Raw genomic sequence first — 13,032 nt, 5'->3', positions numbered from 1 at the left:
TTATAGGGTTGACTGTAGTTGGACATAATTGAAACAATATCCTGCGTTTCATAATAAATTGGATAAAATTGAAAAATTTAAAATTATGTGAAACTTTCATGAAGGTTTGATCTTTTTTAGTCATTTGGCCTTATTTTAAAACTAAACCTATATTATTTTATAATTTTACAAAATTCTACATAAGTTTCACGACTATTATCAATTTTTTTTTTTATAATTTTTGTTATTTATATTGATTTTGTTGCAAATTGTTAGTTTCTATAATTAGTTTCTTATTTTTTTGAGATCATAGAGATATACTATTATAAAGTGTATGAAAAATAAAAATAAATAACATAATATGTATGTGTATATATTATATATATATTGATGAATTTATATAATTCAATTAATTAACACATTTTATCTCAAAAATGATAATTTTAATGAAACTCATATAAATTTTATGAAGTTATAAAATAATATATTTAATAAGTGTTTTTTTATATTTCGAAAAAATAAACCAGTTAACAAAAAATAGTAAACAAGATTGACACTTTTTTTGATGTTCATATCAATTTTTATAAAATTTAAAAATTACATGGTTGATAGAATTAATAATTATGAAAAATAGACTAGTTAACAGAAGTTAAAATTGGATAATTTTTATAGAAATAATATAAATTTATGCAAAACTATGAAATATAATACTTTTAAAAATGGAAACTTAATAATGACAAAAACAAGTAGCTAACAAAAAAGAAATACGTCTATTCCAATATTTTATTGAAACATTTTCATAATAAATTATCATTATAAAATGATTTTTTTTTTATTTTACTAAAAAAAGTGAATTGGTGATAGTATTTAAAAGAAGGCAAAATGGCTTAAAAATCACTAATCTTTTGATTTTTTTTTTCAATTTCAACGAGATCTAGTAAAATCGATAATTTTACTCTATTTTGTATTTTTGACTTCAATTGTACCCTATAACATTAAATTGAATTCTTTTTCATCTGGTAAAAGTTAAAAAAAAAACTCCATATCGATCATATTTTCTAAATAGTCTTTAATCTTATTAACAAAACAAAAACTCCACAAATTTTAAAAAATAGAATAATTATTTAATAAGTAACAATATTTTTTTTATATTCAAACATTTGAATGTCTCCGACTTTGCCGTTGATATCTTCCCATTCCGCCACTGCCTTTCGACCTATTGTTTGTCGCTTTTAAGATGAATCCTATTTGATTTGTTTCCTATGGAGCTTGTCTTCCTTCATTGAAGACAAGCCAAAGCTCGCTTGTCTTCAACTTTGGAATATGGACAGGTCCCAGAGTTGAAATATATATAATACTTTATAAATTAGTTTATAATTAATTTATAATTTTAAGTTAAATTTTTTGAGGATTAATTTAAATTTTCCGAGCGAAAAAAATATAATTTTATCTTCAAATTTAGTTTTTTGAATGGTTTCATCGCTTAAAAAAGAAAATCGACTAAATTAAGAATTTAAAGTATAATCTAAAATTAAAAAAATAGAGTAATTTTGACAATTTTATAAAATCAGGATAAATGAAAAAAGTTCAAATTAAAAGGTCGGTATTTTTTTAAAGGGTTAATGTCATTCAAATTCACCAACTTTACACATTTTCTCAATTTAATTACGTCTTTTAAAACTTCTCATGAAAATATACAAACTTTCATAATTTTTTTTCCAAAATTCATACATGGTGCTGATGTGTCATTCATTTATTGGTTAAAATGGCTACACCTCAACAAATTGCACCAATGAATAAGTGCCATATCTCAATCTCGGTATACCACCTAAATAACTGCGGCCAGAGAGTCAAATAGGTCAGGAAGAAAGAATCTGACTACCGTGTATGAATTTGGGAAAAAAAATGAAAGTTAGTATATTTTATGAGAAATTTTAAAGAACATGATTAAATTGAGAAAATGTGTAAAATTGGTGAATTTTTATGACATTACCCCTTTTTTAAATTAAAGGAAAAGGGTCATTCATGCCCCTAAGGTTTGGGGTTTAGATCAAGTAAGCCCTCAACGTCCGGAAAAGTTCACTCACGCCCCCAACGTTTGTAAAAATGATCAATCAAGCCCCTTGGTTTCACGCCGTTTCATTGCTCTTAAGACTTCGTTGGTGTGATCCTACGTGGCAGAGATAAAAGGATCATTTATGCCCCTAAAGTTTGGGTCCGAGATCAAATGAGCCCTCAATGTTCGAAAAAAAGTTCACTTATGCCCCAAACGTTTGAAAAGGTTCACTTATGCTCCCAACGTTTTAAAAAAATGAACAGTTAGGCCCCTGTTTTAACTATATCATTACTTCCCTAACTCATTAGTGTGATCTTACGTGGCTTTCATTAATCGAACTATAGACGAGCGGCGACGAACAATTAATCAATAATAATTGTCTGCTATTATTGAAGACGATTAAACATAATTAATAATGAAACATAAATTATAAAAAAATTAGTTTATTCAACTTTTTCATATCTTTCGATTCGGCAGTTTCATTCCTCCAAAAATTACACACCAACAATTATATAAAAAATTAACTAAAAGGATAATTATTGTATTCCTTTTCATTTGACGTTCCATCTCATGCACTACCGCCTCCTACCTCATCAAACATTTATTTTTTGTCGTCTCTAACATTGCAAGTTTCATAAAAAAGATATCGATTAATGAAGAGAATTATTTATTCGATTGTTGTAGAAGGACAGTCTATCAATTTAGCTCGGTCTTGTAATAAAATGACTTTGCAATAATGGACTATTGCTGCTGAGATTGAGTGCTTATCTGATTCAGACCCCAAAACTTAGGAGCATGAATGACCCTTTTCCCTTTAATTTTCTACGTATACAACATCCAACATTTTTCAACATCTGTTAATAGAAAAGGAATATGTAACTAGTTCAGAAACATTGTGTATGTTCTTAATACTAAAATATCAGCTTACTCAACTTAAATATCAAATATTTAGAAATTAATAATTTGTTTTTATTTTCGGGCTCCTTTAAAGACATCTATTAGGCCATTGCATTAAAATTTTGGAAGGAAATTATAAGAAATTTTTTGAAGATGAAAATGACTGAAATGCATTCTCGCCCAAGGAATGCATTACTTTATCACAATACATTAACAACAAAATAAAAATGGTAATAACTAAATTTTAAAATACATAAGAAAAATTAGTTTTATTGTGCAACACGTGGGCATCGACTTAGTAGGTATATATTACCATTTATGTATTATTATAAATAAATAAATTTTACAATTAGAAAATCTCATTAAGAAATTTTATAGATGGTAAAAAAATAAGTTTGAATTTTAATGTGTGCTCATAGCCTCTATAAGTTGTCTTTTACTTCTACAGGCTTTTATCTTCAAATTTTTGGTTTTTTAATAATGAATGCAACTAATTTTATTATAGTTTTATTATTTACATTTTTGTTTTTTCATCTCTTATTTGGATGTGATCGTGTAAACAATAATTGCTTTAATAGTTGTTACCATGATTGTTTTAAGGAGGGAACTACGAGTAATTGTCCATTCTATTGTACAGATGCATGCTGCTGGTTATAAGAGAATGAATGTTGATGGTCATAAGAGAATGAATGTTGCTCGTCATAAGAGAGTTGATGCAAGTATGAATATTGTGATGTGATTGCGTTATAAGAGAGTTTTGGTGATGTCCAATGAATCCGGTCTTTTAGTTCGATGTAAGGTGGTCTCACCCAGAAATGTGAGAGATCTATCCAATTGGTATAAAAAGCATTTTTAACTAAGTTAGGTGGCGACTCTATTTTTCAAAATCTTTCCAGATCCGAAGTCATTCATAAGTCTGGGCGATCGACCCCGAAATACGCTTCGCTCATATATATATGCAATGTCTAATTTATAATTCACATGACTCTATAATTAATCGCAATGCTAACATTAAAATGGTATTGTTTCGGTTAAAGTCAAAACAACACCATTTTGGCAAAGGCATGAAAAGAAAATTTGCTTCGTAATATCGCCCCCTGACTTTAACTTCTGTCTCTGCCATTGTCACCACACCGTTGCGTGTATTGGTTTTGCCATAAAAGTGTTTAAATTTAATTGATTTAGTGGCAAAAAATTATTTGCCATAAAAAATATGTTTTGTTGTAGTGGTTACTATCTTAGGTCACATCCATCTCTGTCTATAAGGTTATTTAGTTTTAGGTCAATACTCTTATCTAGAAATCCATTTATTTAACCTTTTCATTTCTTTAAATTCTCAACCTCTCCATTTCTGTAATATCTTTTATGGCATCTCCTAAAAGTCGAAGCAAAAAATGTAAAAAAAAATGCTGAAGTTGAAGGTTAAGGAACAAAGAAAGAAATTTAATGAAGAAAAAGTAAAAAGTTTAAAATAACATTGAGCTGGGAAAGGTTTATCAAAAAGCAAAATTTTTGCAAGTTCAAAATTACTTCAAAAGTTACACATTTTCTTTAATTTTTTATTATTTAATTGTTTCAAGACTTACGAACTTTATTTTTCTCTGTGGTTCTAAATAAGTTGTTGAATATTGGTCGTGCGACTGTTCTTAAAGGAAAATTTTAAAAAAAGTTTATCTACTGATTTAAAGCATTTCCCAATAAATCCTGATAAACAAGGTGTCTTGTAACCCTAAAGATTTATCTCAATAATTTAAAAATGATGAATAAATATTTGAAGACCACAGTACGTGCACTGGACTTGCATGTGGATTATCTAACTTTTTAATTTTTGAAAATTTTAAATAATTACTTTTAACTTATATGAGGTGAGATGTAATATACAAATTTACAGTCGATAAATTTTCATGTCAATTAAGAGAAATTTAAAATTAACCTCTTTTTAAAATATATTACGTCTTCCATCAATTTTGACCATGGCAAATGCATCACATGACCCACCTATCCAGCTGCTTATCTGCCTGATATCATAAGTAGACTCAGTTGTATAATAAATTTTTACTTCGTCTAGTGATTTAGCTTTCCCATATTCCCCTTTTTGTGGCTGAACATTTTTTCCTTAGATATATGTGCCTAATTTGTATATATAAAAAAAAATATTATTCGATCGTCATATTATCATGGTTTAATTACTTAAAACTCTCTCAATATATTTAATATTTCAGGTTTAAATCATATTTTATAAGTTTATATATCTTTATAGGTTGTTTTGTTCATGTTAACAAATAAATATGATGCAGAAATCGGACCGCCGTATATTTGGTTATTTTGAGAAGTGTATATTCAAAGTTGTCTGACAATCATATATCCTATTTGTTGATTACTCATAATTCATTATATTTAGAGAAAATATACTTTTGTGTTCATTATCTGACAATTTTTTGTTGCATGAAAACACTATAATTTGTTCTAAAAAAATAATATCATTTGACTACAATCTTTTTCATCAGAGTACAAATATATTTGATAATTTATAAAGTAATTATAATATAAAAATATAACATTTGTTGGGTATGTTGAATTGGTAATAAAAGAGCATCCTCCTTTTTGGAAAGTTATACATTTAGATAGTTTTGTTTATTGTTTATTCTAATTTTGTATTCTATTCAAAGATTTTTGTCTAATGGTTACTTGGATTTTTTTAACATGCAGAAATAAATTGATATTTATTTAAAAAGATAATATGACTTTAAAGAATAAGATGAAAAGGTAAAATAAAAGCAAACACGTAGTTTTTAGTAGTACTAAAATATATTTTTTTTGTCAAATTCTTTCTTTATTAGTTGTATCAATACGGGATATGATCCGTTGGATTTAAAAAGTTATTGATAATGACCCAGTAAAAAACAAATAAAAAATCTCAGATGATTTAATTGGAAAATTCATTCAAAAAAGACTATTCTCTAGTGGTAGATGTAGATTGGGGCAGGCTGCGGCGGCCGCTCCAGTTTACTTCAGAATTTTTTTAGGAAACTGAATGTTTCCACCACACACTTAATTTAAGTATATTGAGGTTTAAATTATACTATTTTACGAGTTTATATATCTTTGTAGGCTGTGCTGGTTATGTTAACAAACAAATGTGATACAAAAATCAAACTGACATATAATTGGTCATCTTGGAGAGTGCACACCAAAATTTGTCTGTCACTAGTATATTCCATTTGTTGATTACTCATAATTCCTTTCATTTAGAGAAAAATATACTCTCATGTCTATATGATAATTTCTTGTTGCATGAAAACAATACATCAATTTAGGACACCACTCCAACATTTTACAAACTGACCAATTTGTCCCTATCACGCCTTTCTCTTTTAATTTTGGTTGATAGTTTAATTATCATTCAATGCTAAGTTATGCTTTTTAATTTGAAATTTTTCTAGATCTCAAAAACATTTTATCATATAAGATTCATTAATGTATTTATTTAAAGGCAACTGTCTTAAAAAAATCAAACCTTTTATAAAAGTTTTACGAGAGTCCAAATCTTTTAGTTTTATTCAAATTTGTCCTGAAACTCTGAATTTTATTTTAATTATGTCAAACTACACAATTTTATGTGGCGCTGATGTGTGGCATGCGGCACCACGTAGGCATCACATCAGTAAAATCGTGTAATTTGACTTTATTGAAACGAAAACTTGCGTTTCTTCGTTTCAAGACGATATAGATAAAATTGAAAGTTTTGAACTTTAGTGAAATTTTCATGAAACGTTTGCTCCTTTTAGTCATTTGACTTTTATTTAATGTATAAGTTTTTTATAACAATAAATTTTTTAAGGTATAATAGTTACCAATGATAGATAGAGACTTTCCTTTCAGTGGGATCCAAATATAAAATAAAATATATTTCTCTAAACTAAAAATATACTTAGTTAATTATATTTTATCTTTTCAAACCGTTGCATTATTTACAAACAATTATCTTTTTTTAAAGGTAAAATTTATTGATGAAGAGTAACTTACAAATGGAAAGTCATATAACGAAAGTAATATATGATTTTTCAATGTTGATCTAAAATACTAACAAACAACCTAAGATACAAGTAAAAAATAAATCAAAATAAGATATATCTAGACATCGATTCAACATAAGAGGACCGAACGATAATTTGAGAACGAAATTTCATTAGAGCATATACTTCGATTTGTCCTTTCGATTTGACTCACAATCCGCTTAATCAGTTGAAGTCTAGTATTTCCGATCCTCATCTTCCATGATATTCTTAGAAATTAGAACGATAACCTTAAGACAACAAACCACAAAACACAAAAAATCATAAACTTTCATTCAAGAAAAAAACACTAAGATCCATATCGGATAAACTACCAAACCGGTAAATTTTATTAAAATAAAGACTAAAGCTATAAAATGTTATATATGTATGGGCGAAGAGGAAGTGATTTCTGATTGAGATTGAAAAATCACTTTCTCCCACCCTTTAAGAGATGAAGTAGAGAAGAAGTTTTCCAGAGAAAAGGGAGATGAACTTTTTAGAGAGAGAAGCAGACAAACAATTATCTTATAATATAGGGAAAAGAGTCATTCATGACCCTAAGGTTTGGGGTCTGGATCAAATAAGCTCTCAATGTCCGGAAAGGTTCACCCATGCCCTCAACGTTTGTAAAAATGAACAATCAGACCCCTCGGTTTAACGCAATTTTATTGCTCCTAAGACTCTGTTAGTGTGATCCTACGTGGCAGAGATAAAAGGATCATTTCTGCCCCTAAGGTTTGGGTCCGTAATCAAATGAGCCCTCATCGTCTAAAAAAAGTTCACTTATGCCCTTAACATTTGAAAAGGTTCACTTATGCCTCCGACATTTGAAAAATGAACAGTTAGGCCCCCAGTTTAACACCGTCTCATTGCTTCCCAGACTCTGTTAGAGTGATCCTACATGGCTAATTTTTACCGTCAAATTTTACTCTACGGTGACAATCTTTCTTTCAGCAGCAATAGTCCATTGTTGCAAAGTCATTTTATTACAAGACCGAGCTGAACCGATAGACTGTCCTTCTCCAACAATCGAATAAAGAATTCTCTTCATTAGTCGATATCTTGTTTGATGAAACTTGCAATGCTAGAGACGGAGAAAAACAAATGTTCGATGAGATAGAAGGCGGTAGTGCATGAGATGGAACGCCAAATGAAAAGGAATACAATACAATATTTATCCTTGTAGTTAATTTTTTTATATAATTGTTGGTGTCTAGTTTTTGGAGAAATGAAATTGTCGAATCGAAACACATGAAGAAGATGAATAAACTGATTTTTTTTATAATTTATGTTTCATTATTAATTATGTTTAATCGTCTTCAATGATGGCGGACAATTATTATTGATTAATGGGAAAAGGGTCATTTATGCCCTTAAGTTTTGCCTACAGGATCAAGCAAGCCCTCAACATCCGAAAAGGTTCAAATATGCCCCCAACGTCTTAAAAAATGAACAATCAGGCCCTCCAATTTTGATAATCAGGCCCCCAACGTTTCATTTATAAGTCAAATTGGGGGCCTAGTTGTTCACTTTTTAAGATGTTGGGGGCATATGTGAATCTTTCTAAACGTTGAGGGCTTACTTGATCCTTAAGGCAAACGTTAGGAGCATAAATGACCCTTTTTCCTTGATTAATTGTTCGCCGCCGGTCGCCTATAGCTCGATTAATGGAGAACACTAAAAATTCGCTACGTAGGATCACACTAATGAATTTGGGAAGCAATGATATAGTGTTAAAGTGGGGGTCTAACTGTTCATTTTTTCAAAAGTTGGGAGTATAAGTGAACCTTTTCAAACGTTAGGGGTATAAGTGAACTTTTCTCAAACGTTGAGGGCTTATTTGATCCCGGACCCAAACTTTAGGGTATAAATGATCCTTTTATCTCTGTCACGTACGTAGGATGACACTACAGGGGTCTTAGGAACAATGAAACAACGTTAAATCAAGGGGGCTGATTGTTCATTTTTACAAACGTTGGGGCATGGATGAATCTTTTCGGACATTGAGGGTTTACTTGATCCAAATCCCAAATTTTAGGAGAATGAATGACCCTTTTCCCTTAAATTAATGAATACAAGATTCAAAACATAAAGGCTTAATTATTTAAAAAATCCCATCTTGAATTTTTTCGTTTATACCCTGACCTTATAAAAAAATTATTTGTACCTAATTTTGAGTCTTTAGGTTTCATCTCTATCCAAAAGTACTAAAATTGTCTCTTTTTACTTGGAAAATAAGATAATCCTTCAATTTATATTTATAAACTAATTAGACGTATGATATAACCTTTTATTTAATTATTTTTAATCTTTTAATTCATTAAATTATCAATTATATATTGGGTAGAGATGAAATTTAAAAATTCAAAATTGGGTACAAATGACTTTTTTATAAGGTCAGGGTATAAACGAAAACAAAGTTCAAGTTGGGGTTTGTTTAAATAATTAGGCCAAACACAAAAGACAATACGAAACAGTTATCCTATTCCACTGCTCGATGTGCCGCCGCTGCTCAGTGTAGTGTGTCCATTAACGGCTGCTAGTGCTGTGTGTGTCCGCCGCCGCTACCACTGCTCCGCGTGTATGCCGCCGCTGCTTGTGCCGTGTGAGTCCTTTCAGCCTCCATCCAGTTTCACAGTGTTCTATTTCTCTAGGTAACGTCTCATATAATTTTCTCATGTTTATTTATTTTTATATTCTGTTTAATGTACTGCTGATTAAAATTGTGTCTGTAGACATTTGATTGTTATTGATGTTTTAGATAAAAGCTGAATTAGTATGTGTTTGAAATTGTTTAGTATAATTAGTTTTCTTGATTGTTAAAAGGATTCCTGAATTAGATATGGCTCATCTTTTTGAATTTAGTTGCTAAACAAGTCAAGCTTGAAATGCATCAAGCTCGAGCTCGGTTCTTCTTTAGCTCGTTCATTTAGGTTCATTTAGGTGCTAAACGAGCCGAGAGCTTGGTTCATATCATGTTCATTGCAGTGCTAAACAAGCTGAATTCGAGCTCAGCTTGTTTAGCACCTAAACAAACAATATACTAGCCGAGTCTGAGCTCAGCAACCAAACACACTGTTAGACCTTAAAAGGCAAAAAGGAAAAAAGCAATCAACTTTTTGGCTTTTTGCCACCCTTTTTCTAGTTTTGAATTGATTAGTTTAGTTTCTATCAAGATAGATCAATGAATCTTTATACAAGATTGGGTTTTAGGATGTAATTGATTTTATAATTTATATCTACAGGTTTTACGTTGGAAACAGCTTCTAATTAAATTATCTATGGCTACCTCAACTGGTTATTCTTCATTTTGCCTATCGAATAAGAATTCGATGTCTTCTGTCCCTACAAAGTCCTTTACTGGCGTAATGTATAGCAATTCATATTTATTTTCCAAACAAACATTGTCTACAAAGTCGATATCTCTATCACTTGCTCCAAGGAATTCAAAAAGGAATTATGTTGTTAAGTGCAGCGCAGTGCAAATTGAAAATCAAAATACCAAACCTTTGTTTTCAAATGGGAAAAGGTTTGAACTTGATGATATAATTGAAGCGCAACAGTTTGATAGAGAAACTCTTAATGCTATATTTGAAGTTGCAAGAGAAATGGAAAAAATTGAAAAGAATTCCCATGGAAGTCAAATTCTTAAGGGCTATTTAATGGCTACTTTGTTCTATGAACCCTCTACTCGTACTAGGCTTTCATTCGAGTCTGCTATGAAACGATTAGGTGGTGAGGTTTTGACTACTGAAAATGCTAGAGAGTTTTCTTCGGCTGCTAAGGGAGAGACACTCGAAGGTGACTATTTTAACCTTTCATTGAAGAAATTCTTTAGTGGTAATTTTCTTTGTTGCTAATAATTTGGAGTTTTGATTTGCAGATACTATTAGAACTGTTGAAGGTTACTCGGATATTATTGTTATGCGCCATTTTGAAAGTGGAGCTGCAAGAATAGCTGCAACTACTGCCGGCATTCCTGTTATTAATGCAGGGGATGGTCCTGGACAGCATCCGACTCAGGTGAACTTTTTTTTATGTTAGTTAAAACTTAAAACAAGCTCTAGATCTAAGTAAAAGAGAAAAGAATTGAAAGCATAAACTTATTGGAGGAGGAACAAGTTGAATATTTGAAGTGAAAACAGTTAAGCGATTGCTTAATGAGGAGCATACTTTCCGGAAAAGTAAGTAAATTATGAAACTATAAAATATAATATGTTGAACTCATACTCTGTATAATTTTTGGTAGATCTTATTCATTTTTTTTTTCATTAAACGTCCCAGGCAATAAATATTTTGTTTGAAGCAACTGCATCTTGTTTTGAAGAGCTCTCTTCATACATCTATGTTATTTATTACATAATGCTCTTTTTTGCACCTGGGAACTGGTTTCAGTAATATTATAGTAGCATGTAAATATATTATTAATGAATGTGAATGCGGTAGGCAAGTTATCAAGTCCCGTAGTTTTATCAAGTTGTCAGTGGTGGAGACTTCCTGTTGTATCTTTTAAGACAATTCTTAGCTACTGTGGCAGTGTAATTTCTGGTAGAACAAACATATTCTCTTGAAGTTATTATGAATTCTGTACTGGTTTTTCTTTTTAATTTTGGGTATTTGTAATTTTTTAATTTTGAGTTTTTTAAAAAACAATGCAGGCTCTTCTAGATGTATATACTATTGACAGAGAAATAGGCAAATTGGATGGCATCAAAGTTGCTCTCGTGGGAGATCTAGCTAACGGAAGGACAGTTCGCTCACTTGCTTATTTGCTAGCCAAATATCAAAGTGTGAAGATCTATTTAGTCTCTCCTGATGTGGTAAAAATGAAGGTAAAGTAGCAAAACCATTTTTTTAGAAAGACAAATATCTGTTAAGAGTGTTGACTTTTAGGTGGCTAATAGAGGACAATCAAAACATAGTTCAATTAACATTTGAATTTGGTTTAGATAATTTTGAATGATTTCTGCAAATTTAGGTTTTCAATCTCCAGTTTCTCATGTTCGCGATTCTTAATCAGGATGACATAAAAGACTACCTGACATCAAAAGGAGTTGAATGGGAAGAAAGTGCTGACTTAATGGAAGTGGCTTCAAAGTGTGATGTAGTGTATCAAACACGAATTCAGAAAGAAAGATTCGGAGAGAGAATAGACCTTTATGAAGAAGCTCGAGGCAAATACATTGTTGATTCTGATGTTTTAAATGCGATGCAGAAACATGCTGTGGTCATGCATCCTCTTCCAAGGCTCGATGAGGTAAATGTCCACAAGCATCTATTAAGCAAATACAATTCAATTGTTGGCTAACTGAGATCGTTTCGTGTTACTTTGCAGATAACTGTGGAGGTTGATGCGGATCCTAGAGCTGCTTATTTTAGACAAGCCAAGAACGGTCTCTACATCCGAATGGCTCTTCTAAAGCTTTTACTTATTGGATGGTGATGGATTAGTGCGAAGTTTATAGTTTTCACCTTCGATATTTGTCTTGACTTAATAATTATAGCAAACTGCGAGTGGTTTTGACATTGAGATGAGGAAATCGACGAGAAATGATTCATATTCCAGTCATGGTTTGTTTAGTCAGGTATCCTATGAGCTCAATATATGCCTGCATTGAATCTACCTTAAAATAGATGATTGGTTGGTCAGCGTCGATCGCATGCTACCTGATCAAAGTTCTTGTAGAGCGATCCCTTGAATTTTGATCTTATGGAAGCAACAATGCAGAATTGCACTCCATGTTGTGTGTTCCCGAGCTGTGGGAACTAAGCAAAAAGCTTGGAAAAATGCTAGTGTATTTGACTGCTGCCATCAAAAGGCAGACTTTTAGTGAATTGCTGAATCTGGGTCATTGCATTGCAGCCTGCCTAACTATGAGTACAGTGGTTCGGTTCCTAAGTGAAATTTATAAAAACCAACAGATGTTGAACAAATTAGAGGGTTAAAATTCAATTTGATTAGTGGTTTTACTGTTACAAAACATTTCTTTAATGTATTAGATGTATTAAAATGAGAAATTAAATCTAGGTTAAATAATAGTT

The 13,032-nt window shown here is 30.8% G+C and overlaps 1 protein-coding gene across 1 annotated transcript; it reads left to right on the top strand.

Annotated features, from left to right (window-relative positions):
• Positions 1-9,462: 9,462 nt before the first annotated feature.
• On the top strand, positions 9,463-12,971 carry LOC126666879 (aspartate carbamoyltransferase, chloroplastic). The gene is made up of 6 exons (XM_050359768.2): positions 9,463-9,644; positions 10,236-10,791; positions 10,874-11,013; positions 11,649-11,822; positions 12,011-12,247; positions 12,326-12,971. Exons 2-6 carry the CDS (start codon positions 10,272-10,274, stop codon positions 12,431-12,433), a joined length of 1,179 nt encoding a protein of 392 aa, XP_050215725.1. The 5' UTR covers positions 9,463-9,644; positions 10,236-10,271; the 3' UTR covers positions 12,434-12,971.
• Positions 12,972-13,032: the final 61 nt, after the last annotated feature.

Source organism: Mercurialis annua, linkage group LG2 (assembly GCF_937616625.2).
Source record: "Mercurialis annua linkage group LG2, ddMerAnnu1.2, whole genome shotgun sequence".
NCBI classification, from domain to species: Eukaryota; Viridiplantae; Streptophyta; class Magnoliopsida; order Malpighiales; family Euphorbiaceae; genus Mercurialis; species Mercurialis annua.
Note: the sequence above shows the minus strand (reverse complement) of the source record. Positions and strands in the feature narration are given on the sequence as shown.

Excerpts from the sequence above, each read along its gene's own strand:
- LOC126666879 (XM_050359768.2), top strand. The coding sequence starts at position 10,272 with ATGGCTACCTCAACTGGTTATTCTTCATTTTGCCTATCGAATAAGAAT. Across the intron at positions 11,823-12,010 it reads CTGATGTGGTAAAAATGAAG|GATGACATAAAAGACTACCT; the intron begins GTAAAGTAGCAA and ends ATTCTTAATCAG. Across the intron at positions 12,248-12,325 it reads CTCTTCCAAGGCTCGATGAG|ATAACTGTGGAGGTTGATGC; the intron begins GTAAATGTCCAC and ends GTTACTTTGCAG.